This window comes from Epinephelus lanceolatus, chromosome 6, assembly GCF_041903045.1.
Source record: "Epinephelus lanceolatus isolate andai-2023 chromosome 6, ASM4190304v1, whole genome shotgun sequence".
In the NCBI taxonomy this organism is placed as follows: domain Eukaryota; kingdom Metazoa; phylum Chordata; class Actinopteri; order Perciformes; family Serranidae; genus Epinephelus; species Epinephelus lanceolatus.
Window position 1 is genome coordinate 15,802,586 of NC_135739.1, and position 27,722 is coordinate 15,830,307.

General features: G+C 41.8%; 1 protein-coding gene across 1 annotated transcript; it reads left to right on the forward strand.

The window, feature by feature from the left end:
* The first annotated feature begins 1,297 nt into the window (after positions 1-1,297).
* st6galnac5b (ST6 (alpha-N-acetyl-neuraminyl-2,3-beta-galactosyl-1,3)-N-acetylgalactosaminide alpha-2,6-sialyltransferase 5b) lies at positions 1,298-26,756 on the forward strand. Its single transcript, XM_033621249.2, has 5 exons — positions 1,298-1,443; positions 2,001-2,216; positions 18,530-18,939; positions 21,537-21,644; positions 25,093-26,756. The coding sequence occupies exons 1-5, from the start codon at positions 1,423-1,425 to the stop codon at positions 25,334-25,336; spliced, it is 999 nt and encodes a 332-aa protein (XP_033477140.2). The 5' UTR covers positions 1,298-1,422; the 3' UTR covers positions 25,337-26,756.
* The last annotated feature ends 966 nt before the right edge of the window (positions 26,757-27,722 follow it).

The window sequence follows — 27,722 nt, forward strand, 5'->3', positions numbered from 1 at the left end:
AGTCAGGTCTAAGCTCCAAATGTCCTCAAACCCTACAAACGATGTCCCTTTAGCATTAGATAAAAACATAAAACAGTTCACATCATAGCATACACTCCTAAAGATCAACTTCTCTACTGCCCCCCCATTCAAAGCCATCTAGATCCTGGCCTGGCCACATGAGCTTAGAAATTTACTGATCTAAACTATTTGCTAATGTTGCAGTAAATGTCCTTGCTAAGCCAGGACCTGCACATGAATCATGATGCCAAAAAGACAGGAGAAGAAAAAGATGGAGCTAGAAGGAGCTTTCTATCCAATTAATAATGTAACGAACAAAAGCTGCTCCCAGCTAGGCTGAGGGGGCAAACGATAGCCAGGAGGCTATGGCTAAGTTACTAGCCATTCATTCATTTTCCATAACCACTTGTCCTGTTAGGGGTTGTGGAGGGCTGGAGCCTATCCCAGTTGACATTGGGCGAGAGGCGGGGTACCTTTTCAAGGGCCAAGCCATTTCTGTGGGCAGGCCTGGAAATAAATGAAAAACAAAAATGTAAAATCCTTCATCTCCATCATTTCATCTACCTCCCATCTGCCAGCTGTGGTGAACCACAGTCATGTCGTACGGTCATGAGGATGATAATTGTACATCTGCCTATCTCCATAAAGAACAGACATCTTCAACTGGATTGGAAAATGGTGCGTAGCGTGGGCGAAACTCCATTAAAAAAAACACAACAAAACACTAGAACAACATGAGCTAGGTTATGATGTCTGAATAAAGACTTTGGATGTGAGGGTTTACACAATGGGCGTAATGATTAACACATCTGAGAATAATACATTTCATTATAAAAACCCATTTTGATCACTCACACTGAATGCATCACTGGGCCTTTTGAATAATAACTGTGATTCTGTATGAAAGCGATGAAAAGTACATTTACTGTGGTGAGAAAATGAGCTATTTCACACAGTGCGTTGAGGATGATGACTGCCATTTGATAACTGTGCCAAGAAAAAAACTGTAAAGGAATAACTTGGTTAGAAACAGAGCTACAGTTGTACAAAATGTACAAATATCACTATGAACACACATCTGAGAACTACAGAGCTCCCTTAATAATGAAAAAGAGTAGTCTATTACTGCGTGTGTTACATTATCATTATGTTAAATGCGTAATTATCATCTCATGAACCTCAAATGAACCCTGACACTGAGGTAAGCTGGGAAGAGGAGTTGTTTAGGACCATGAGGAGCGCGGTGTCGAGTGTCCCTGTGGAGGAGAGCATGGGAGAAGAGTAGTGGAGCGTCGTTTTCTGTAGCTGCGCGCTGATCTGATCCCGGTGATGCTGCCGCTCAAGTGTTGCATGCTGAAGAGTCCCGACGCTCAGTGTGAGAGCTTTAAAGGATGTTAGGATGAAGGTTGGAAACGAGGGGAAATGAAGATGAAGATAAGAGTGGTAATTATGAATGACACATCACTGTAATGTTCATTTTATGGGGAGCTTTGGTGTTTTTGCCGCTCAGAAGAAGTGAGTTACAGGCTGAGCTGTCATTACATAGTGTGTTTGACCTATTTGCACTTTGTGGTGGTTTTATTTTCATCTTTTACAGTGGCTTAAATACATCAGGATAATTCTATAGGAGCGCACGCACGTCTTAAGGTTTTTTTTCGGGGGGGGGGGGAGTAATTATGAAGCATGTTTGAATTCAGCAGCTATTTTTGCACCTCTCTGTAATTTAAAGCATGTTGCCCTGTTGACATAGCAGGGTGAGCGCATTTGAGTGGCACAGCTGACATTTCATTTGCAGCCTTGCATGAGGAGAACAGCAGCTGCAGTTATTCTTGTGTTGCTTTGAAAGCTGAGGTTTAATTAGCAGTGATCTCTGGATCAAAAAAATAAAATAAAATAAAAATGCAGCTCTTGTCCTGAAGCTGATTTTCTAAGCAGAAAGCAGTGACTAGGTGTTGTTTTTAATGCTCTTTTTTCCCCTAAACTTTCATGTGTCTCCCCAGTGCCAAGGGGTTAGTGGCATCATCATCATCACCATGGTTACCAGTTTTATGTTGGTGTACAACAGCAGCTCTGGCGACAGATCATCCTCCTCATCTGCATCATCGGTGTCATCCCACCGTGTAGATGGTCCTGCTCCATCCACGAGGAAGCCGGAGAGACTGCAGAGACTCCTGACACCAACACTTGAGGGGTACACAGGTGTCATGGATCATAAGGTAAACATGCACCATCTGTGCACTGTGAGATGATCTGTCTCTGTGTGTGATTTAGAGATACACAATGATGATGTTGCAGCTGGTTCTTCCTTTGAGACATTAGAGTATATTTGTTATTTCTGTGCAACTGTCAGAACTATTGTGTATGACTAATTTATCTAAAAGCTAAGGAAGCCAAAAGGAAGATGTGTATAATAATGTATTCTATTAAACAGGGCCTTTATTCTTCTTAATAAAAAATCTTAAAAACCTTAAAAACCTAAATCTCTTTAACTTTCAAAGAAATGCAGGACAGTGGTGCAGCAGGTGCTGTTGTGCTCCAGCAAAAACAAAGGCAGTGTTTGAGATGAGGGATCAGGTTCTTGTAAGTGTCACTCCCCCTCTCCTGCATAGAGAGGGGAGTGGGATTTGGGGGAATAGCACTCTGGCAGGTGAGAAGTGGCTTTTAAATGTTGTAGAAGGAGCAAATAGAGGCCAGCAGTGGAGATGGGAGTGACAAGTAGCAGCACATGGGATTTTGTTAAACCAAGCAGAGGAGAAAAAGTATAGAAAAAGGGAGTAAAGTGGCTTTAAATGTCTTTATATTCTCCGGGATGTGCACCGTCAACTTTCGCTTGATGCGCTGATTGAGACACGCATTTCATACAGTGTGGCTATTCTTCACATGATAGTAGTGCCCTCACTCTCCTGCCATTCTACAGTGAGGAGTTTGTTTGTCTGACTTTATTTGGACATGTTTGTGTTGATTAACCAGCCCTCACACAGCTCGTGCAGTATAAACCAAGTCTCATTTATCCAGACACATGCTCAGTACTTTTCCAAACACATGCATTTTCACTCAGGCTGCTTTCACACCTGCCCTGTTTGGTTCGGTTCAGTTGAGCTCAAGTTTGTTTGCCCCCTAAGTGCAGTTCATTTAAGCAGGTGTGAATACGGCAATCGCACTTGGGTGCACACCTTCTTGAGGTGGTGTTCTCGGTTCGGTTACAAACGAACTCTGGTGTGGTTCATTTGAGGTGAGAACGTGTTCTGACCTCGATCTGAACCAACAGCAGTCACATGACACATTGTTGGGTTAAACATGAGCATGTTCCAGTCCTGGAGGATTATTAATGTGCACCTCCTCCTGTACTGCCTTAATATGCACATTCAGCACATCCAATGCATCAAAACATTGTTTTCTAGTTGGAGCTGCACCTCGTTTTCAAACTGTATGGTTTGACTAAAATGAACAATGACAGCAATATAGTCCACGATGAGCAGCGCTAAAATCAACCTGCGTAGTTGTCCCTCTATTGTGACATTTTAAAGTGTCACATTTATCTTGCAAGTGTACTCTTCTTCAACAAGACTTGGAAAATCTGACCAATCAAGAGCATTTTTCTTGCACAATGCATTTTATCTGGTCTGCTTGTAACTGCTGCCGTGAGAACACGAACCAACTCTCGGCAATTATGCAACTTTGTAACAAAATTAGTCCCTGAGTCCGACCAAAGCAAGCAAATCTAAGTCTGAAAGCACCCTAAAATCAATCGATAGGTGAATATATTTGACATATTCCATGGAGGCATGTGAGAAAAACAAAGGTTTCTTAACAAAGTCAAGGTAGCATGACATGACTAAGTGATATACAGATGGTCATTTTGTGGGTGACATATCTCTTTCAAAAGAGCACTAATTGCTGTGGCACTTTAGCACATATATAATGCAAACCACACTTTATCTGTGTTCTTCTGTCATCCAGAGAAGCAGAGAGACTAGCATGTACATGTAGAGTTCAGGTATACACTGAAAAAAAAAGGCGTTTTGAAGCTTTGGGTGCTGCCCTGGTTTCAGGTGGAACTGAAGAATCCTCTTCTTTGTGTTTGACTGGTGCACTACATCATGCTCTCAGCCACTCTCACAGCCGAATCTGATGTCAAGGTTTTTCAGTTTGCGTAATACAATGTTAATTGGCATTTTATCTACATTTTATTGTTAAGCTTTTTAAGAAGTCCATCTCTTTTTAGCTTTAAGTTCTCTAAACGTGGTAATCTAAATTGTGTAGCAATTTCTTTTAATGAGGAATAGCTTCAAAATAAGAGGGAATTATTACAGCTTTATTGCCCCCTTTAAGGCTATAATAATACCAATTAATCTCTTAAACATTAATGTCAAAAGCTGAACTTGCTGTGGTAGTACCATTTCTAAATTCTCTCTGTACTTTACTCTGTTTCTTGATTCATAATTAATGTGCCCACCATGAAATATTTAGCGACAAAAGCACTCAAAACAGGATGGATTTCTACTAGAACGGCTACTCGAGACATCAGCGCTGTAATCCTCTGGTCACAGTCAGTGTTATCGTAATGCAGGGGCCTATCATTCAGACCCGGCACAGTGTTACAGACAGCTCATTCGGATAGATAGATCATTCAGACGGCGTCGTGTCTCCCCTCAGTGAGAAAGATATGCAGCGAGGCACAGCAGAGTGGAAAGTACATTGCGTTGCTCAGGCAGCACTGGGCAGGAGAGGATTTGGAGGGGAAAAAAGGTGTTGTTTACAGTTCACCTTTCAGTGATTAATGATCGGTGCTATGAGAGTGATGTTGGTTTGGAGAGAGGTTTGATCCAGCTGAGGCTTCCCTGGACTTCTTGACTTAGCCAGACTCTAAGTTAGGGCTCCTCTGAGGGGTTGTAGCCTCATCAGATCCTTTTAAAGTCCATGAAAAAGAAACATTAATGTACAGATTTTACAGCATCTCTCAGGAGAAGTGAAAGTGTTTTTGCAGTGTAGGCACTTTATTATTTACAGTCCTTCCTGACCATCCACCTCCTCCTAGTTGACAGCTGATTCATGATGGATTCACACTGCGACATTTTCATACTGCTTAGTGTCACTCTGCCCCCCCCACCTCCTCCCATGGGGGCTTCCAGCTCTTTCTGCTGGTGCTGCACCCTCCGACAGAGCCGGGGGAATGACTAACCAGAGAAGACCTGCTGTAGGATCTGAGGAGTGGGTGGATCGGTCTGTACTGTTCCCTTCAGGGTCGTCTGAGGTCTGCTGCTGCTGGAGGGAATCTTGGCTTTGACTCGCACACATATTCACACAGAACTGCATGCATGCAGACAACCCCATCCAAATACCCAGACATGTTGTTAAAATTTTATGCCCTCATCAGAGCCAGGGATGCTTGAAAATGCGAGGAGAGCTCTATCTAATGTGCCTGCTGGACCCTGTTTATGGCCCATATTAACCTATGTGCATAGCTTGTTGGCATGGGCTGTGATTTCATTAGGGTCTGTGGCTGCTTTGCTCATTTTTGTCTCACCCAAGAGTTCGCAAAACACCCAGCACACATTCAATGCTAAGGCCGTGCTGCGTCATGCAGCAGGGTTTTAAAGGCTATAAACATTTAGCTTTTCCTTCAGGCCTTTCAGTCCTTAAAGGTCCACTGTGTAGGATTTAGGGGTATATATTTGCAGGAATGGAACATAATATGGATGTTTTCTTTGGTGTATAATCGCCTGAAAATAAGAATCATTGTGTTTTCGTTGCCTTGGAATGAGCCATTTATATACATAGGGAGCAGGTCCTTGTCCCCACTGCCATGTTTCTACAGTAACCTAGAACAGACAAACCAAACACTGGCTCTAGATAGGGCTTTTTTATTTCAGCATTAGCCACTGTGTTTGGAAGCCCCTCTGTGGTGAGATCATTGGAAAAATTCCGATTTTTTAATGTGAAACTGCTTTATTCAGTGTCTTTACCTGTTTAAATCACCAGGTCAGTTTGTTTTGGAGAGGAGGAGACCTCTGTGGTTAATTTGGGTCATAGTAAAAACCTCCAGAATGTCTGGATGAGAAAATAGGTAAGCACACATTTGCAGGTACTGGGTGAGCAGTCTGTCCTTAACATGCCGAACAGGGTAGGAGAAACATTTTTTATAACTGACACTGTTTTATTCAGTGGTCCTAACAGTTTGGTTTACCAGTTTGGTTTTACCTGGCCTGTTTGTTTTGGAGAGGAAGATATCGCTGCAGATGCATCAGCTCCTGGTAAAAACCTCTTTAACAATGAAGACTGAAGGAATCGTAACCGGGAGTTCCTTCTTGGCACAGGGAGAAGTCACAGCTTGTTGCAATCTGCAATCCTCACCTCTAGATGCCACTAAATCCCCCTAAATCTCACGCACTGTTCCTTTAATGGTGATATGAAAACAGCAATACAGCATTGTTTAAGCCCACAAATCTATATGATGTGAGATCAGACTTCAAAGTTATAGTGCACAGTGCAATTTTATATGGGGGTATTTTGAGCAACTTGCAAGCAGTCTCAGCGTTCATTATGTTTCTCTCCGCTCGCCTTCTGCAATGTCTGCAGGTTTTTGCGAGATGTCCTCCTCTAGTATGTATTTCTTTTCTTTGACAAGCCACAGTAATTAGAGCTGCAGAGTTGAATAGACTCTTTCAAATACACACACACAAGCGCTACCCTATGCACACACACATTTGAACACCTACAGCCGCTCTGTTCTTTTGCTTCACTCCTCAGCTTCTCTCCCTCTCTCTCTGATGTTTTGCCGATTTCAGTTAAAGAGATGTTGACCTTTGAAGAACTGTCGGCAGAATCAATCTACATTGGCCTTTATACACTAATCACAAAGCCTGTGTGAGAGCATGAATGTGGATTGTGTGCCGGTGCCAGTTTATGATGTACCTACTTATTATGGGCAATACCTCTCTGGCTCTCACAGCCTTTAATGCAGTCAGCCTTGGAGAAATAGGTGTCATTATAAAGTCAATTGTGCAAAAAAATTCTCCTATCTACGCTGACCCCTCTCTGTGTAAGATGTGTTATACAATGGGTATGTTAATGTACAGCTTACTTAATGGATGAGGTACCAGGACCTGCAAATTTTAATAAGTAAGGGAGCACTCCTGGAAAAGCTGAATATATTATCAGGTATCATCCTCAGAGTAAGGTTACATCGCCTAGTTTGTAGTCATTCTTATCTACTTGAAGGGCCCAGCTACACATGGTATTAACATGTGATCTGTATGTGGATAATGGCATCCAGTCCATCTATATTTGCATTAACCCGTGGTATGAAAATGCATCATCTCAATTGTTTTGTGATCAAATCCCTGACCACTTCCAAATGTGGTCTGGCTGTTCTGATCATATTCCAATACCCAGCGGCCGATTTTCATCTCTCCAGGGGCAGGAGGATTGGCAGGGGCCTGAGATGGCAGGTTAACAAGGGGAACGCATTTAGTTATTTTGCTAAAAAGGGTGATGGCACACTCCCTAATTTTGCCTCCTGATATGAGACCAAGCGGCAGCCTCCAGGGCTGAAAAATGAAGCCAGTGCGGAAGTGCCAAAAACTGTAGAAGACGGTCAGTCCCCATAGACCCCCATGTTAAAATGCCTGACTTTACAGGCCAACATGTTCACAGCCTGGTACAAACAACAGCTTTGGTATCTATAACTAATTTCCCATTTCATGACAAGTATATGGGGGTCAAATTTTTATATAACTCACCCATATACATTTTATTGAGGCTTAGAGTTATGCATATTTAAAGGCGAGGTTGCTTGAGTGACAGGCTGTCTGGGAGGTGTTGTCACAGTCAAGCACTCTCTTCTCCACAGCTCTAACCTCTATGGTCACTTCTGGCTCCAAAAAACCAAGATGGCACTGGCCAAAATGATGGACCCAAGGCTTCAAAACAGCAGTCCACAAACCAATGGGTGATGTCACGATAGGTCCATTATTTTACTGTCTATGTATGAGACATAGTCTACTGGTTATGAACTTCTTTTGGGGAAGAATGAACATGTCCAAGTATATCCATTCTTGTTAAAGAGCTATGCTTTTGCTGTCTCTCTTTAGAGCCATGTGAAATTAATTTTCGGGCAGCTGTGGCTCAGACGTATCGTGGGTCATCCACTAATTGAAACATTGGCAGTTTGATCCCCAGCTCCTCCAGTCTGCATGTCAAAGTATCCTTGGGCAAGATTCTGAACCCTAAATTGCTCCTGATGGCTGTTCCATTGGTGTGTGAGAGTGTGTGAATGGTTACTGAGTAGCAGGTGACACCATGATTGGTAGCCTTGGCTATCATTGTGAATGTGTGAATGTGATATGTGGTGTAAAAGCAATTTAAGTGGTCGGAGGACTAGAAAGGTGCTGTGCAAGTGCAGTCACTTTTGTCTCCAACTGTTATCTCTCATCTTGTCGCTCCCCTGTGTGGGTGTATGACTTGAAGTTGCAATGCTTATCACAATGCGCAGATTTGATTGGCTGGGTTGCATCACTTGAGAGGATTTAAGATGCGTGCAACTGGTCTGTGAGTTTCCAGTGCTGTCAAGGCTAGAAATACAGTACAGTTCTCAACAATAGGTCTGGGTATGAAAAGGATGACATCAGGGTACGGACCCAGGCCACAGTCCACCTATTAGTGACCGTGGGGGTAGATCCCAATGTGTTATGTGTCTGTATTTACATGTGTTAGGTGATTCAGTGTTCTTCAAATAGGCTACAGTTGTTTTCCTCAATAACCAAGACAAATATACAGCTTAAATTTGAAGGAGCACATTGATTGCAAAGAACAAAATATTTACTGGGAGCAAGCCTACTCAAGTTTATAAATACCACGCACAAATTGTATAGCTTCCATATTATGCATATGCAGTGGCCAGGGTGGCTGCCTCCTGGCCCCTCCTTGGCTGTTCCGCTGATGGAGACAGATGGCAGGTTAATAAGGGGAATACATTTTGATCATTTCGTGAATCAGGATGATGGTGTTCCTCCTCACCGCCCTCAAGTCACCTACTGCTGATATGTACCAATGCGTTCTGCCTGCGCTTACACCTGGCATTAACATTCCTCCTTTGCCAGATAATATATTCAGATACACATTGCATTTTAATGCCAGGCATATACGGAGAACAAAATCACTCTTACTACTCATTATTTCAAATGCTTCTACTACTAGATGGACAATGTGAATGGCAAGAGCTGACAGGAAGTCATAAATATCATCTTCTTTCCGGCCATTTAGGAAAGGAGCCAAACATTTCACATCTCTCCATCAATGCACTGCTAATGAGGCTATGTACTCAGAGATGCAGCCAGCCCCTTCTCTCTGTCTGAGGTTGAAATCAGGCACCTTGATTATCTCGCCTTTATTCCCTCAAATTAAGAACAGAGCTAGTTTAGGATTGCAACTGGTATGTGTGTTACCGGGAGGAGCTTAATGAGATGTCAACTGTCAAGAGAATTTCGTTGTAATTAATTGGTCTCAGAGAAAAGAAAGCAGCTCTGATCATTAAACCCTCACACCACACAACAGGTGCCACTTAAACCACCTCCGCTCTCAGCTGAGCCATTAGCCTAATTCTGTATGCTTTAGAAAGTGTACAGTTACTGTTACAATAAAGATCAACATCTAAATAATTTGTGCCGCTGGAAGCAAATCCAGCTGAGTCTTCATGTTCGCACACTGCTGCTCACATCAGAGGATGTTTGACATCAAGGGATTGGATTTTCTTTATTGTCAACAAATCCCAGAAAACGACCAAAACCAACAATTAATCGATCCTCCTGTTGTCTGTTTTATTGCTCTGATCTCTTCACTGATGCACTGTTGCAATAACCTGACTGTTGTATTGGGTAATGTGTTTATTCATCATGATGCAATGTATTTTATTTCGAGTGTATCCCACGTACATCAGCCTTTTAGAGATAAGTTCTCACTGGCAAACCAAATCTGCAAAATAGTCCCAACAAATGCACTTTTTACTCCTGTTTGAGTAACACAAGAAGACTATGCCTATAGTATCTGTTTTCAGGGGTTTAGTGTGAAGGATTTAGTGGCATCTAGAGATGAGATTGCAGACTGCAACCAACTGTCACCCCGTGGGTCAAGTGTAGGTGTAGGAGAAATATTGTGGCCAATCAAATAAGCGAATGGCCCTATCTAGAGCCTGTCCGTTCTGGGCTACTGTAGAGCAACATGGTGGACTCTGGGGAAAGGAAGACCCCCTCCGTATGCATATATAGGGGCCGTACACATGTTACATCTTTAACTGCCTGAAAAATGCCAGGTCGGGCACTAGGCGCTACTCTTGTGCCTACTCTGTACTACAGACTCTTCAGGGAGCAGAGGCAAGTTGTGTCCGAGGTTGCTATGTCATAACTGGCGCAGTACCATAGTCTACTTACCAGAAATCCTGAGTGCAGAGCTGATCTTCTTCCAGGAGTTGTTTTGTAAGTGTGTAGTAGGCCAAAAATATTGTCCATGGGACAGATGCAAAGCTCTGGCAGCCCTGCACTGAAATGATCAATTCAATTTCTCCTCCATATTTACCACAGACTGATATTTACGGTTAAAAAAAAAAAAAAAGAAATTGCCATCTGTGATTAGTTGTTCCTGTGAGTGCTGCTGCGTTCCAAAAGTTGAACTCAGTCGCTGCGCACTGAAAACTATGAATGCATGCGTGCTGTGATGGCGTTGCTCTGGCATTTAGGTGCGTCTGCCGCGTGTCTACATTGAAAGTGCAAATCGCTCGGCATGTGTACCGCCCCATAGATGGTTCATTCTATGGGAATTTCATTTTGATTTCATACCTGCCAATTTATCCACCTAAATCCTGCACACTGGACCTATAAAACATGGAAGTATATTTTTGTGAACTATTTCTAAAGATTGAGAGCCACAGACAGGTGGGGAAGTCAGGAAGTACTGAGGTGTGGACTGTGACACATTTGTTCAGCAGCAGTGTCTGAAATCACATCTTCTTTTTCTCATTCACTACTCTTAAACAATAGACAACCTATGGATTACTCTACAGAGAGCAGTAAATTTAGATGCAGGACATTATGAATCATCATCATTTCACACCAAGACCCACATGGAAATAACTTAACTTTAACTTGTAGTTGGAAATGCTTCAATACGTAGGCAAGTGCTTTGTGTTAAATTGTTCTGTTCTGTATTGGACTGAAATTGTGTCTTTTGTTTTGTTTTTGTTTCTTGTCTTTGTTTTGTTGGTGAATATATGAAGAAGACCGTTGTGTGTAGGTTCTTTTATTAGTTAAATGTGAAATAAAAACAGAAATTGTAAGTACAATAAGTAAAGATCTTTTTTGGCTTTTTGCCTTTATGAGACAGGACATTTTGAATGTGAAAGGGAGAGAGAGAGAGGGGATGACATGCAAACAGACAAGGGCCACAGGCTGGAATTAGCCCGCGGCCACTGTAGCAAGGACATTGTCTTTATATACGGGACGCCACTAAGCCTCCGGGTATCACATGATAAGTAAAGATCTACTAGAATTTGGCTTATATATATGTGTGGGTGCTGACTGGGTATCACCTCTGACACTGCCCCCAAACAAGGGAAAACTTACCCCAAAGCCGCACTGTTTCACACCAAATCAAAGAAACATGTTGTTCAACCAGAAACTCTATTTTCTGGTTGAATATGCCCCAGATTGTCAAGCGGCACACCAGAACCACTGAGGAGTTATAGACACAATAGAGAGCACTGTAAACAACATAGACCCTGCTATTGAGACTGTTCTAAATCGACAAGTTTTTACAAAATCTCTTGACAGTTTGTTTTAACTTTGCTCCCCTCCACTTTTAAAACCTGTATGTTGGCATGGCTACGCACTCAGGTGGATGTGTTGGTCTTTTGTGATTGGTTAGGGAAAGCTGAATCTTCCTGCCCCACGGAAATTGGTAGAGTAATGTCAGACTGAAGATGGAAACAGAGTGTATTGAGCTGACAATTCTGTCTGATATCAGGCAATTGTGGGATTGTTAGCAGGAAATAGTGAACATACCATGGACATTACTTTTTCCATTCCCTTGTGGTAATTTAAGAGGGCACCATATTCCTGTCATATTCCTGACAATCAGCAAATACAGTGGACTATATACTAAACAGGAAATGACTTTGGCTAAAACCATTCCCTTTTTTAATGGGATTTGTCAACAATAGGAAAAACATATATTAACATAAGCCTAATCCATTGTTAACAATGACAATAGGGCCCTTCTGTTCTTTACTTATGGCTCCTCTCTGACTTCTGCGTAGCTGCAGCCTTTCCAACTCTTTTAGGTTTGCGCTGTCTGCCCTTCTCAAACTGAGAGGGGTGCAGGCAGAGGCTGGTGGATTGGAGGCTCTGGTGTGATATTAGAGGCTGACTGATGGGGTTTGCTCTGAAAGCAATTATAATCCTGGGTTCCCCTGGGAAGTGTATAAACAGGATCATACTGATGAGTCTGTGTGGGCGGTAATTGACTGGGACTGGAACCGGAGCCATACTCTTAACTGCTTCTTCTGCAGCTGCTATGAACGTCACGTCTGTCTCTCTCTCCTTGTTGGACTCTCTTATTCCAGCACACATAAACATGCAAGGAAAATGCCTCAATATAGTATTGAATAGAATCAAAACATTGCATTGTTCAGCCACTTTGCATGAGAATGGGGTTTTAAAATGTTTCAATTAAATATGATAAGTCAAGGGCTTACAGGCAGGTAAATGCAACAGCAGTGTATATATTCACAGACCAGGCAGCAGTCTCAGGTTTTATACTAAAAATTCCTGCTAAAGAATTTGTTTTTGTTTTTTTTTAAGATATTTTTTGGGGCATTTTTAGCCTTTATTTGATAGGACAGACAAGCATGAAAAGGGGAGAGAGAGAGGGAGTGACATGCAGCAAAGGGCCACAGGCTGGAGTCGAACCCGGGCTGCTGCGGCAACAGCCTTGTACATGGGGTGCCTGCTCTACCACTAAGCGTCCGACGCCCCAAGACTTTGGTTCTTTCCATGTGTGGTGAGTATCGCTTAAAAATTTGAACACTGAGCCCCAGAAATGATCCAAATCAGCGCATGACCAAAGCATGTGAGTGAGAGCAGCTGGAGACAGTTAACATCTATTACATATAAGATCTAAATTTATATATAGGCTATTTAGGATGATTTGGCTTAAAAGTACACGATGAACAGGGAGAAGTGTCATGTGGTTCAAGGATTTCTTTTTGAGAGTCATTCTAATCTTACTCCCATTGCACTTTTGACATCTCCATTAGGAATTCAGCTCACCAATTAATTCATAAATTCAAGAGATCATAGTCTTAGGGTGCTTCCAGACCTAGAGTTCATTTGCTTTTGTCTGATTCAGAGACTTATTACGTTACAAAGCTGCACAATTGCCTGGAGTTGGTTCGTGTTCTCACAGCAGCATTTACAAGCGGACCAGATAAAATATGTGAGAAAAATCCAGGAAGTAAACAAAACGTTGAAGAAGAGTACACTTGCAAGATAAATGTGACACTTTCTAATGTCACAATGGAGGGACAACTACGCAGGTTGATTTTAGCGCTGCTCATCGTGGACTATATTGCTGTCATTGTTCATTTTAAATCAAACCATACAGTTTGAAAACGAGGCGCGGCTCCAACTAGAAAACAATGTTTTGATGCATTGGATGTGCTGAATGTGCATATTAAGGCAGTACAGGAGGAGGTGCACATTAATAATCCTCCAGGACTGTAACATGCTCACGTTTAACTCAAACAATGTGTCATGTGACTGCAGTTGGTTCAGATCGAGGTCGGAACACGTTCTCACCACAAACGAAGAGCTAATTTGTAATCGGACCAAGAAGAGAAGGTCTTGGTCAGGTTGTTTTGGTGCGCACCCGAATGTGATTGCTTTGTTCACACCTGCCCAAACGAACCACACTTATGGGGCGAACTTGAATTCGATTGAACCAAACCAAACAGGGCAGGTGTGAAAGCACCCTTAATTTCTGCATTTAATGCATTTAATGATAATATAGTGTAGAAAGGATTGAATGAGAGCCTATATGAAAAGGTGTTAAATTGTGTTTTGGAAAACCCTCTCATTTGAAAGAGGTAAATTACTGATGCAAAAGCTCCTTATACTGGAGGCCATTTTTGATATATGAGAAGCTCCAGTTGATAAGCGTTTCAGTTCAGGTTTTTATGCGCAGCTGAAATCTTCCCCTATTATAAGAGAGAGAAAGAGTGAGTATCTATATTTGGTTATCATCCCAGTTGGGAGCATAAATATTTACCGGTGTCACAGGTTTGTTGAAGAGTTTTCCAGAGGCAATGATATATCTGCCTGTTGAATCAGAAACAATTTTGTCTGCTTCAAAGAGGATGTCTTTATGAATAAGTATGGCTGTGCCTCTGGCCTTCGAATCAAATCTAGAATGATAAATGTTTCCCTCCCAATTATTATGTATCCTTTAGCATCTCTATTATAGAGATGCGTTTCCTGCGGAAATGCTATGACTACATACAATTGTAGAAAGTGGGTTGAAAGTTGGTCCATTTATGAATACTAGTTAAGCGTGTTTGGAGAATCGACACAAGCCGATTTTGTCCAATGGTATTGATTTCATAGATATCATACAAATCATTGTCTAGTGATATGCTGCATAGTTGCATCCCTAAGCAATGCTAGTATATGCAACTTTTTCTAACAGCTAGCTATTTGGGACCAAGCTATTTCCGAGAACAAAAGCGTTCATTCCGAAAGTTGCATTGCTGATAATTGAAATGTGTAAGTTCACAACAGTGTAACATCTTCTGTCTCTCTTTTGTTATCTGTTCTTGAATGTACTGCACTGAGTTATGGAGAGCGAGCTGTACTCACCATGCTGTTCAGCTATCGACCATTTAATAGTGGTCCCTTCTCAGTACACTACACAGTGTGTACTTCTGGTGGTATAACACACGACAAATAAATACGTCCCGTAGATCTCAAGACCTCTCACTTGACACTGAACTTCCTCGGGTCCTCAGCAATACACCCGCCAAGTGTGAAGTCAATCAGATGAACGATTTACCAGAAAATTGGAGGACAGACACACAGACACACAATTTAGTTGGATTATTATGACTCTCCTATTGACGTTCTGTATTCTTTCCATGTGTGCAACAGTTACAGAGAAGCAGTCATTGGCAATGAAAATCTTAGGCCTCAGGCACCCTCCAACAGTGCTTATTAAAAATGTATAAAAAAATAAAATCAAGCAAGTGAAGGAAAAACCTGAATCCAAGACATGAAGTAGTGCAAATATAGGGCTAAAGTATAAACAAATAAAGCACAAGTAAGTAAGTGTATACTGTGAATGTTTTTCCTCTCAAAACTACAATTTATTTTACTAACAACTGAATTGGGTAGTCCCTCTCTGTCTCAAATAGCACCAGATAGATTTTGAATCCAACTTATGCTGTGGGTTGACTTCAGCCAGCATGTTGCCAATTACTGCAGGAGACTGAAAGTCCTAACTGTCCTGCTGCGTAAATTTCTGTCTCTTGGTCCAGCTGTGCCAGGCTTGTGAGAATGACATCTTCTGCGCTGCGTCGAAGTACAGGGAAATATTGACAGTAAAGGACAGGTGACATGGTGTGACAGAGAGGAAGGCAGGCTTTAAGTGTTGATTGGGTGGCATCAGAGGCGAGTGGAGTAAGGAGAGATGACGAGGGATCCTGGTGAGGTTAGGAGTCAACCGAGGGCTGCAGGATGTCATCTCTGCAGGGGATGGTCCAGAGAGTGATGGTTCAGTAGGTCAGTATGGCGATGAGGAGAGGCTGCCCGGTGCTGATGAAGATGTGGGTGGATTAACACTTGTGGAATCTGGGGTGCAGACCTCTGGACTTCACTGCTCAGTCCTGCTGTTGCCTTTTTAGATCTTGTTAATCTGTAAGAGTGTTATCTTACGAAGTTATGCATAATTGATCAAGGTAGACAACCCTCTGTCTGCATTATAAAGTGCAGACTGTGTGTGTTCATGTGTGTGTGTGTGTTGGAGTCAGCATTCAGTCAGTGTTCAAGTTCGAGCTGGTTCACAAATTAAAGGACCTCTGTGTTAATTCAAGGCTGATTATGAGTAAAAATCCACCATTAATATGCAATGCATTACACTCATTCATTTATTCATTCATTCAACAGTGCGTGGGTCGCATCTTCAGCTGCCTGCCGTCTGAAAATATTCTCCATCTGATTCTCAAAGCCCTTCTCAATGTGATACACAGTCTATAAGTGGCTATTTCCCAGCATCATCAAGCTGTCAGAAGCTCAGGGAGCTGGCACTGGAGCTTCAGCATGACTGTCAAGGACACTTTTAGCATTTCAGCAGCACTTCAAACAACGACTCTGTCCACCTTCAATTGCCTTTTACCAGTTTAACACATTCCCTGACTTTTAAAATGATTGAAAGTTACTTGGGAGTAATTGTTTGGATGGTGCCGCAGGGAACAGCACTCTATCTGTTATATGTAGAAGAAGAAACAGCTAAAAGGACTGTGAATTTTTTTTTTTTTTTTCACCAGCTAAGGCAAGGAGGGGAGGGTGTGTTTGTGCAATGAAGCACGTAATTTGCTCCAGCCAACCTGTTATTGAGGGAGAGGGTCTGTGAACGGGGAGTGCAAACACACTCCAACAAGATCTGGTTTGTTTTGGGCAATGTGTTGGGGAATGGAAATACCTGTTCTTGAATGCATAGAGAGGCTGTGATTGCATGTGTGTGTGTGATTGTGTTCTTGTATAGAGAGGATTACAACTGGTTTTGGATCTTGACACTTTTTAGACATTTGCAGACTCTCGGCAGAGAATCGTGATCGTGTTACATATCTGGGTCGACATCGAACTCTGCACAAAAGATTTCATCATTTTACCTCAATAGACACCACCGCCTACACACCCACACACACACACACACACACACACACACACACACACACACACACACACACTAGGCAATCATTCAATGTGGGGTCACAGAGATAGTGGGAGAGTAATATAAATATAGCAGTGGGAGCAGCACAGCCTGTGGTGCTGGTAATATCACCTTTATGCACACACACACACACACACACACACACACGCACATTCCCACTTCAGAACCTGATGGAGTGTGAAGCTCCGAGCCCAGTTCAGAATGCCAATGTAGCTCTCTATTAAGGCTGAGAATAATTCATGTGAAGAGTCTCCGGGTTTTTCGCTGTCGGATCACTCAATCCGAGCTTGCCTTTTTCAACTCTAAACCTAGCTGGACACAAAACACAAATACCTGGTCAATATAATGCAAACCAACACAACAGCCCTGCGGTACCTTCTTCACAAAGCGTGCTCTGACCACTGTGCTGCTGTGCATTCCTTGTTTCGCAGAGCAGTATAGGTTGTGTTTGACTGAATAAATATACAGGCTTATGTGTATTCATGATGTTCCCTCAAAATCAAAGCACAGAATAGCCTCTGCTCTGCTGTCAACCCGCAGTGCATTTGAATAATAGGACACCTGACAGAACAGCCCATTACCAGTCGAGCTGCTCTACTCTGTGTGCCAGTTACACTTTATTCAGATCCTGTGTGGCTGCAGATGACGGCATAATCATGCTAGTAAAGGGCAGGATATCCACTTTAAGTTGGGACTGTTTTCAGGTGAAGTTGTGTGCGTGGTTGATGAAAAACTACGTTAACCTGTGAATATAATTCTGAAAAGGCCTTAAAAATATTTCCAAAGTTTTGGTTACATTATCAGAGATGCTTGGCGTTGTCATGGCTGCGTGTCCTGTGTTGTTGTATAGACTGTGCTGAACTCTGTCGGGGTCGTTGGCTTGTCCTCCTCTGCAAGTGAGATTTGACCTTGATGGTTTAGAGTGCAGATTCATCCCTTCTGCATGTTGCTATTTTAACTTTTTGGTGTTCTTTAGCCATGCACTGATCCCCTGACTCTGACTTTTCCAGTTTTGTGTGGACATTCATGCTCCCCTCAGGGTGAATTATAACTTTAGTGACCCTTTAACTTTCACTTTAGTGCAGTTAGCAGGCCAACATTTAAATCTGCTCAATACTAAGATTAAGGATATTCCCATGAGCATCGACGTTACTTTGTGCCTAGCGCTAATTGGTAAATGCCAACACGCTTAACTAAAATGATGTACACACAATTTCCCTTGGTACTGCTTAGTTTTTCTGTATGTACGCAAGCATTTTGGAAAACTAGATGAATACAGATGACATGAATGCAAAGTACAGATAGAGGCATCTGTCCGTGTTCTTGTACGTATCTAACGTTGAGGATAAATGAGCCCTTAGTCTCAACTTTTTGTTGCCTCTGAGAATAGGTCATATACTGTAATGTTTTAAAGAAACAGAATAACAGAACTGATTCTGTAGAGAAAATACAATGTCTTAAGAAGACTATACTCTGGATTAAAACAACTATTTCATGAATAAAAACTACAATAATTTCTGACCTTTCACCTCCACAGCCTCTGAAGATGCACTGCAAGACTTGTGCCCTGGTGACCAGCTCTGGCCAGCTAACTGGGAGCAAGAGAGGTGAAGAAATCGACCGCTCTGAGTGCGTAATCCGTATGAACGATGCTCCCAGCATCAGATATCAGCGAGATGTCGGGCGACGCACAAGCTTGCGTGTCATAGCTCACTCCAGCCTGCAGAGGGTGCTGCGAAGCCGGCAGGAGCTGCTCAATGCGAGCCAAGACACAGTGTTCATCTTCTGGGGACCCAGCAGCTGCATGAGACGGGATGGAAAGGGCCACGTTTACAACAACCTCAGGCTGTTAAACCAACTTCTGCCCAAACTTAAAGTCTACATTATTTCTCGGATCAAAATGCTCAAGTTTGATGAGCTGTTTAAAAAGGAAACGGGGATTGACAGGTAAATGTCCAGAGAATCAGACCTGTGTTTGAGAGGTTTGTTTTCAAGACCTTTGGTGACCTTACTGAGACAAACAGCATATCTGTTTGTGTGTGTGTGTGTGTGTGTGACAGGAGAGGGAAAACACACAAAAAATTGTCTTCAACTTATGAGTTATAGCCACATGAAATGAAATTTGCAGTGATGGAAGAGTGCACTACACAGACTTCTGGAAAGCCTCACATATTTTGGAATACTTGCTCACAACGAAATAAGCCAGAGCTCTAAACATTCACAGCATTATTAATAGGATTTAGAATAAATCTTGTTTGTTATCTCTGACAGGATTTTAAGGGATTTGATTAATGCCAAGTTCACAGTTGACCCACTAATGCGTGGCTTAGGGAGAGTAGTCCAAAGCATTTTCTTATGTAGCCCTACCATGTAGGAAGACATTCATAGAGACATCTGTCATTACAGGCAAAAAAAATAAAAAGGATGGTGGTGAGTAAGCATGAATCAGTATCTTGGAGTGAGAACAGACACATTTTTAGCTGAAAGTGACAAATGAAAAACCTCAAATCCGACAGATAAAACACAGATAAATAACAATTATATGACAAATGTGTCACATCGAAGGATAACGCAGAGTGGCTAGATGTCGAGTCCTAACATGCCCTCATGCTGCTGCTCTGCTTTGACAGAATGTTGCTTTGTACACAGCCTCTCACAAATATGCTTTATTTATTTATTTATTTATTTATTTATTTATTTTAAAGCTGGGGAAGGTTATTTTTTTGTGGCAGTGGGCAAAAATCCCTGAATGAACTTTGAGCATATTGTAATTTAAGTGGCCTGAGAGAAAACTAGACTAGTCTGTGATGAGAGACTTTAGCTAATCATAGGTTATTTGCTATTGGTTGTTCTACGAATGCAGATGCACATGCATGTCCCTTTGGTGGAAGCCTGATCCAATGGTGGACAATCCCGCTAAGAAAGTTGCTATATCAGCAGTGGCAACAACTGCCACCATTGCAAAGCAGCCCAAAAAAGGAAGACGGTCTAATCAAAAAGGGAGTTGAAAAGAGAGTCTGACAGTATATGTGATAAAAGGTGTGTCGATATTGGTGAGGCGTTTTAGAGATAGAGAAAAATTTTGCTGACAGTTTAGCCTTCTGCTAATTGGCGCCAAAGGCTCATAGCCGCAGCTTCAAGTTCACGTTTAACATACGCTAGTGCCTCGAATCAGATTGTGTCCTCCGCCTCACTCCCTGCCGCTACATACCACCTCGCTGGCAGAAGAGCTGATCTCCAGTCAGTGGCCGTGGACATCCGAATCCATCAGCACAGGCCTCAGCTCTGGGGGACCAGACAAGCCCGACTCCCCACCAGATCAGCATCTTACTGTGGATGCTAATTCATAAGTTAGACTTGGTGCTGCTGCTGGCCACCAGCCCGCTGTGACACCCAGTGCTGGCGGGTTTGCGCTGACCAAAATCCAGCCGCTACAGCTGTTGATTGAAGGTCGATGTCCCGAGCTGCTGCCCATTCTCCTCTCAGGGAAGTAGTTCACAGTGGCGGTGAACAGGGCGGAGGTGTCTTTGGGTAAATGTAAATGTGTTGAATGCAACTGTACAATGGAGTAAGACTAAATGAATCAATGTATGGGAAACACCGGGTTACTGTATGAAGAGCGTGCATATGCATGTGGTCGTCTGGTGGGAGGGGCTTAGGATAGAGAGGGGAGAGATTCAGATTTCTGCCCACCCAAGCTTTAGTTAGAAGAAGCAACTATTGTCTAAATACAATAACTGTATAGAAATCTCTGTGGTCTTGCAGAAACACGTGTAGGTAAGTGTTTGGTCACACACAGAGACTGCTCTCCTACATCTTAACTGAGAGAGGAGACTCAGGCAACCAGCAGGTTTTGCATTTTTAGATTTTCAGAGGCAGCTGTACAGCTTCATTTGGATCAAATAGAACTAATTTCATCAACATGAATGAAAGGGAATTGGCACACCAAACACGGCTTTGATATACTGAGACCACCCTAAACACCAGGCAAATGTATTTCTTTTTATAGCGAGAATGAAACAGATGCAAGTTTCGTGCCTTTAACACATGATAGTCACACATCTCTCCTCATATGTGGTGCAGGTTCCTCTACTTAAATGGCTGACTTATTGTAAGATTACAAAATAAGAGCTAACCAGATAAAGACTTTTTGTCAACATCTCTCCAGCTATTCATAAACTAATTTGCATGTGAACAGTAAGCCAACAGGAAGATAAGAGGATGTTGTGTTTGAATGGAGAATCCAATCAATTCAGGCTTCATGCAGGCATTGTCAGAATAAATGTCTTGCTCACTGATATTTCCTTTATTGTTGTGTATGAGGCATAAACAAAGAAAGTCTTTCTTCAATCCGTCTTTTTGCTTCATTTGGTTCATCTCTGAAGAGATGACTGATCAGATAAAATCTAGAATTATGGCTTCACAGCTTTAATCTTGCCTTGTTTGATCAGTTAGTCTCTCAGAAGGAGCCAGTGCTCCCAGTATGTATTTACAATATATGAGTGTGGGTCTACTAAAAATGTTGATCTTCTCTCATCTTCCAGGAAGAGTTCCAACTCCTGGCTGAGTACCGGCTGGTTCACCATGGCCATAGCCCTGGAGCTGTGTGACAGGATCAACGTGTATGGCATGGTGCCTCCTGATTTCTGCAGGTACATTCAGATCATTTTTTAAATCTAAGAATTTAGATGCTGAGCAATTTTAATTCAACTTTGCGCACTATCGGTAAAGCTATAAATACCAACACTGTGATGCTATTGGTAAATGTAGCAGCCTTATTACTCATCCAGTGTATATGGAGCAGAATTAACATTCAATTGGAGTGTGGCGACCCGGTGAATGCCAAATATTCCCTCTTTTTTGATCTGCCTTTGGTCTCCACAAATTCCTAAGGGAAATTTCTGTCTCTTTAGCTGCTAAATGTTCACCAGCTAGTCGCTCACTTTGTCTGTTGCCATTACATGCTGGGCAGGTAGGGTGGATTCATTCACAGGGTATCTGCAGGTATCAGACAGTTAAATATGATGCTTTTTAAGACCAGTTCAAGACACCTTTAAACCAAATTTGGGATAGTTTTTGAAAAAATCATGTTTTACTTCTTTAAGCATTGCAGGTAAGCATTGCAGGCAAGTAGTATATAGTATGTAGTATATGTGGTCTTGTGCAGGGGTAAGTGTTATGTAGGAATATGGTTATTAGAGTGAGTTAAGTCAATCTACATTTTGCCAACAGGTGAGTGCAAGTATGAAGTAAAATGATAGATTGATGATTTTGAAAGATTTGTAACATTAGAAATATAGACTTTTAAGTAGAAAACCGTCACTCATTTTCACAAAACGAAATTGAAAAATGGATAAATGAAATTAGATAAAAATGTATGCAGTAGTTAAGACCTCACAAATTAGAACTGAAGACTATTTTATGACCTTTAAGGCCTTATTGTGGTAACATTGGATTTAAGACATTTTGGGACTTCTTGTAGACGCCCTGATTCAAAGCTGCCGACTGTGTCTGAAAACAGTGCTGATGAGAGCTGTGAGACTGAACCAGAACAGTAAAGTTTAGGACATAAAACCAAAACAAAGAGCAGAAAGATGCTACAAAGCTCCCAAAACCCAGGAGAAACTATTCGATTAATTGGTAATTAATTATTGTAGTTTTAACTTTATGATTAAAGGTGAAAAATAGAACCTACAATTAAAAAACATACTGAAATGCATAAGAAGACATATAATATTAACATATAAGACATACTACAATCACATCATCGAGTACATCCAGCCATTATCATACAGTACTATAAACAGGTTACTCATCACTGCTGTTTAGCAGTCATTTTGTGTTGTCTTATTGCTGCCTTCAGGTATTTAGTAGTGTGTTTCTAAAAAGAGCCTAGTGTCCCTCAGTGAGAATAAGTAAAAACTCTGAGTTGTGATGCCTGTCTGAAAGCTTCTCCTTATTATTTCCTTATCAGTTGTGTTGACATTGAAACACAGAAAACACAAAATCATTAACAATACTTGAAAAAAGAAACAAAGCAATGTCCCTTTTTATTGTCAGTTTCCTAGCAACAGTGTTCACATGACCACCTAGCGCCAAGAATACTCTGTCCTTGACTTTTCAGGTCAAAAATACCTCACAAGTTTTGTTTGAAGGCATCACATAACAATTAGATCACTACATAACTACATTTCATTCATTTAATTTTACATATTTAGTTTAGGGCAGTGGTTAGCACTGTCACCTCACAGCAAGAGGGTTCCTGGTTTGAACCTGTCAGGCACCCTTCTGTGTGGAGTTTGCATGTTCTCCATGTTGCAGTGTAGGATTTCTTCCCACAGTCCAAATACATGCAGTTTAGGTTAATTAGTGACTTTAGATTGCCTGTAGGTGTGAATGTGAGCGTGAATGGTTGTTTGTCTCTATGGGTCAGCTCTGTGATAGTCTGGTGACCTGTCCAGGGTGTACCTTGCCCCTCACTCCCCTGCCTCTTGCCCAGTATCAGCTTGGATAAGCTCCAGCAATCCCCCCCACCCCCTCTGCACACGCGACCCTGAATAGGATGAGTGAATGAATGAATATTTATATCAAATACCATTGTATTGACTCACATAGGGAAAGAAATTGGGACATCAGGAACACGCCACCGAACAGCCGACCAAAAAATAGTCAATAATAACTAGAGCAGTGGTTCCCAACTGGTCCAGCCACGGGGTCCACATTTCTCCTTAGTCATTAGTTCAAGGTCCACACAGTTCAACATATTCAGTGTCACACTTGCGTTTGGCCATGTCAGTGAGCTAGGTTGCTGTCTCTGCCATGTAGCTGTTTGTTAGTCACTCACTCTACAGCAGGAAACAGCACTTCAAAGTAAAAGCTCTGTGCTGGGAATTCACTGTACTCTAAAATAAAGTATGTTTTTACAAACTTGACACATTCAGGGGTCACTTGTGGTCTATTCAGAATGGACCTGGGACCCACTTTTGGACCAGGACCCACTGGACCATGTGCTGGGATCACTCCAACGATGATACAGTGACCTGCAACTTAAAATGAATTTGAGCCAGGGACGTAAAGTGTGATGGTATAACACTAACATGGTGAGAAAATCTGTCTGCAAACATATAAACACCTGGTGAAACCATATAGCCATCACAACATTGTCGCTGCTGTTAATTACCAATTAATACTAGAACAGATTTCTGACTAATTTATTTGAAAGACACCAAAGTCACAAGTAAATTCATGCACACTGTCTGCACTTTAACTTTAACACTCTGCAACACCCTGATTCATCTGTTAAATTATACCTTCAAGTCACCATTGAAATTCCTTATCCTTAGGACTGTTCAGTTTGTCACTTCCTGTTTGAGCAAGTGGGGCAAATCGTGCATAAGGCGGATGGGCTGCTCTTTTCTGTTGCAGCTCCACTCTGTAATTTGCCGTGTGCTGACACCATGGGTGTGTTTCGACATAAAAATCTTGTCTAGTACATCTTTAATGATGTTTTCAACTTGTAATGACAATATAACATTTACTCCCTGCAGTGGCGACTTCAGTAGCCTTTTATTGCCAGGCTGTCAGGCTGGTGAATGAGTTCAACACCAGAGGATATGTTCATCTTGACATTTTACCATAATAATAATAACACATTTCACTGAGTAGTTTCCAAAAGGAAAGTAAAGCTGTTTATGAAGTTCACTGGAAATAGAAGAATAATTTTGTTAATATTGTTCTCGCATGAATCTACAAGGGCAGAGAGGACAGTTTGACATATTTGGATATTCATAGCAAAATGCAAGCCAGATTGAAGTGACTCTCATGTAGCTGTCTTCCCCTGAGCTTGGCGTGACCGTGAATATCAGAGGAATAAGATGGTGAATAATGAACACATCTGTGAGCTCAGATTCTTCTGATCTCTCTGTTTTTCTTTGTTCCTCTCTCCATTTCTTCCCCCACTGTGACTCGCATCCTCTCCCCCACCCTCATCTCATAATCATCCCCACGCTATTTTCCACATCCCTCCCTTACACTTTTGACTTTCATGCCTTTTCATGCTTTACTCCCCTCTCTTCTCCTCTCCTTGGCTCTCCCGTGTAGATCCTCCTCTCATCCCTCTTTGCCGTATCATTACTATGAGCCCGCGGGGCCCGACGAGTGCTCCATGTATCTCTCCCACGAGAGGAGTCGGCGAGGAAGCCACCACCGCTTCATCACGGAGAAGGCAGTGTTTGCAAACTGGGCTCGAACCCTCAACATCCACTTTCACCAGCCAGACTGGAAACCAGATGCTGTCGACACCAACATGAACAGCTCATACACTCCGGTTCCAGCTGGATCCTGAGATTCACTCCACTGACGATCCTCAGACGTGTGGAATATTTGTGTGGACGGTTTCCAGGGCTCAGATTCCCTCTCTGGACAATATGAATGCATGAGACAACAGTAGGACAGAGCAGGCTACTGTTGTGGCTGTTAGCCCGCTGTCTAAGCAGCTTGGCAGAATGGGATCATTGCATAATAGCAGCACAAAGCCCCAACAATGTTTTGGAAGTGTAACTATAATAGGATGAATTTCATACTGGAATCAAAGCCATGGAGGTTGGCTCAAGTGTTTTTTTACTCAGTGTAGAGCTGCTTTGACAACACTTGAGCTGTTAGAGAGGAGACAGACAATGAGGCAGAACACCGCTGCAATAACGGCAGTATGACTGATTCATTTTCATAAACTAAACACAGATTCACTGAGGACACTTGGGTCGTGTCCTCATTATTTGGGAATGTGGGAGTTTTAATGACCTGAGGAGGAGTTTACACTTCACAATAAAACACAAATTAAATGTAGTGTTTTTTTCAAAGCTCATTGTGATATTTTTAGAGGCACTGTGTTTAACGTTTTAAACACTCTTATACCCTTTTCAACAATACAATAATCACAATACAGGCAACAGAGAGAAGATAAATGTGACAGTTACAGTTTTGCAATAGCAGACACCCCGTGTTTAGTTGTAACATACAGCCTATTCATACTGTATACTGCAATAAATTCAAAGATGTAAGTAAAACATACAACAATGGTTTTAACAATAAACAATACAAACAAACAAGCCATACAGTTATTGCTTACTGACAAACAAACACAATATGTATATTCTAGTGGTGTCTGTGTTGTGTTGATATGAAGAGGCCCAGACTGTGGACATCATTGGAGGCAATCTCTGTTTATTCCCCCCATGGAGTGCAACAGCAAAAGGGTAAAAACAAAATTACGACTATTTAAACTCAAGCCCCTACACAAATGAAGTTACACAGGAATATGTTAGCATATTATACAATAAGGTTAGGCTGAAAAATGAACTTATAAACAGCTTAACAGTGCCAGAACACAGAAATTATTATGAGAGCAATATCGCTTACCTCTACCATGGAGTACAACAACAGAATGGGAGAGGGAAGGCGGGAGACACCCCTTTATAGGTGGGGTACCCCCAATGGTGAGCGTAGGGGTACAGAAACTGAGTATCAAACGTTCCACATACTGACTATGGAGGCCTAAGTGTGTTATTACAAATGTACATTTGATTGTGTTACACATATTACTGTGAGTACTGAGTATAAAGTGGCAGTCTTTAAGATTTCAGTCCTGGCTGATTTGCCCTGCAGTTACTGGTGGTAGCAGCATATGTGGTTCAGTTCTCCAGGCCACAGAGTTCTGGAAGGAGCAAAACAAACTGTCATCATATTAATAAAGACAGCAGGCAATATTTGACCTTTCTCCATCATTCAATGAGCAACCATGATGTGATTTTATGTGGCAAAAAACATGTCTCTGCAGATAGCGGGGCACAGTGAAAGGAGTTGGTTCTTCATCACATAGCTCACTGTGGCTGCTCCTTCTGCAATATTTCAAACGGTTTTGCAGTCATGACGTGAATGTTGCCCTCAATACCCTCATAATATTACATATATGTAAATATTGCTTTAATCAGTGGCTGGCTCAGTCACTATTGTGATATCTCATTTGGCAATAGATTCTACACAAATTAATGAAGGGAAACCAGACTTTATTATATTTTTAAGTGATGCATTCAATGTCATGATCTCCTTGATCTATCTTATAACATATTGCAGGTAGGCAGCCTTCCTACTGAACAATGAAGTAAATTCTGTGGCATTCAAACTATATGAGGTAATGCTGTGAGGTGAAATAAATACTGCCATACTGAACATGGATTTTGGGTCTATTGTTTTGTTTAGGGCTACAACAACTGCTGTTTATAATAAGTTAATATATTGGCTGTTTATGTATATTTTCTATATTGTATTGTCTATTAAATGTCAGAAAATTGCAAAAGCCTATAAAGTAAGGTCTTCAGGCTTCTTGTTTTGAAATAGTCAAAAACCCAAAGATATTCGGTCTACAATAATATTTAACAGAGGAAAGTAACAACTTACCACATAAGACAAGCAGAAACAAATGGATGTTTGCCATCTTTTGATCAATAAACAATTACTAGTCCATACCCATTGGTAGCTTTGTCACCTTTTACCTATGCCAATCCTCAATGCCTATGTGCAGTTTCACATAGATTGACCACGTCAGTGAGTAGAAAAACGTGGGACAGACAGAATGACTGACTGACAGAATGACACACTGACAGTTTCCGTGATTATGTACAGCATACCGTACCATGACTTAGTCATACCAAAAATTAGAAAAAAAACAACAT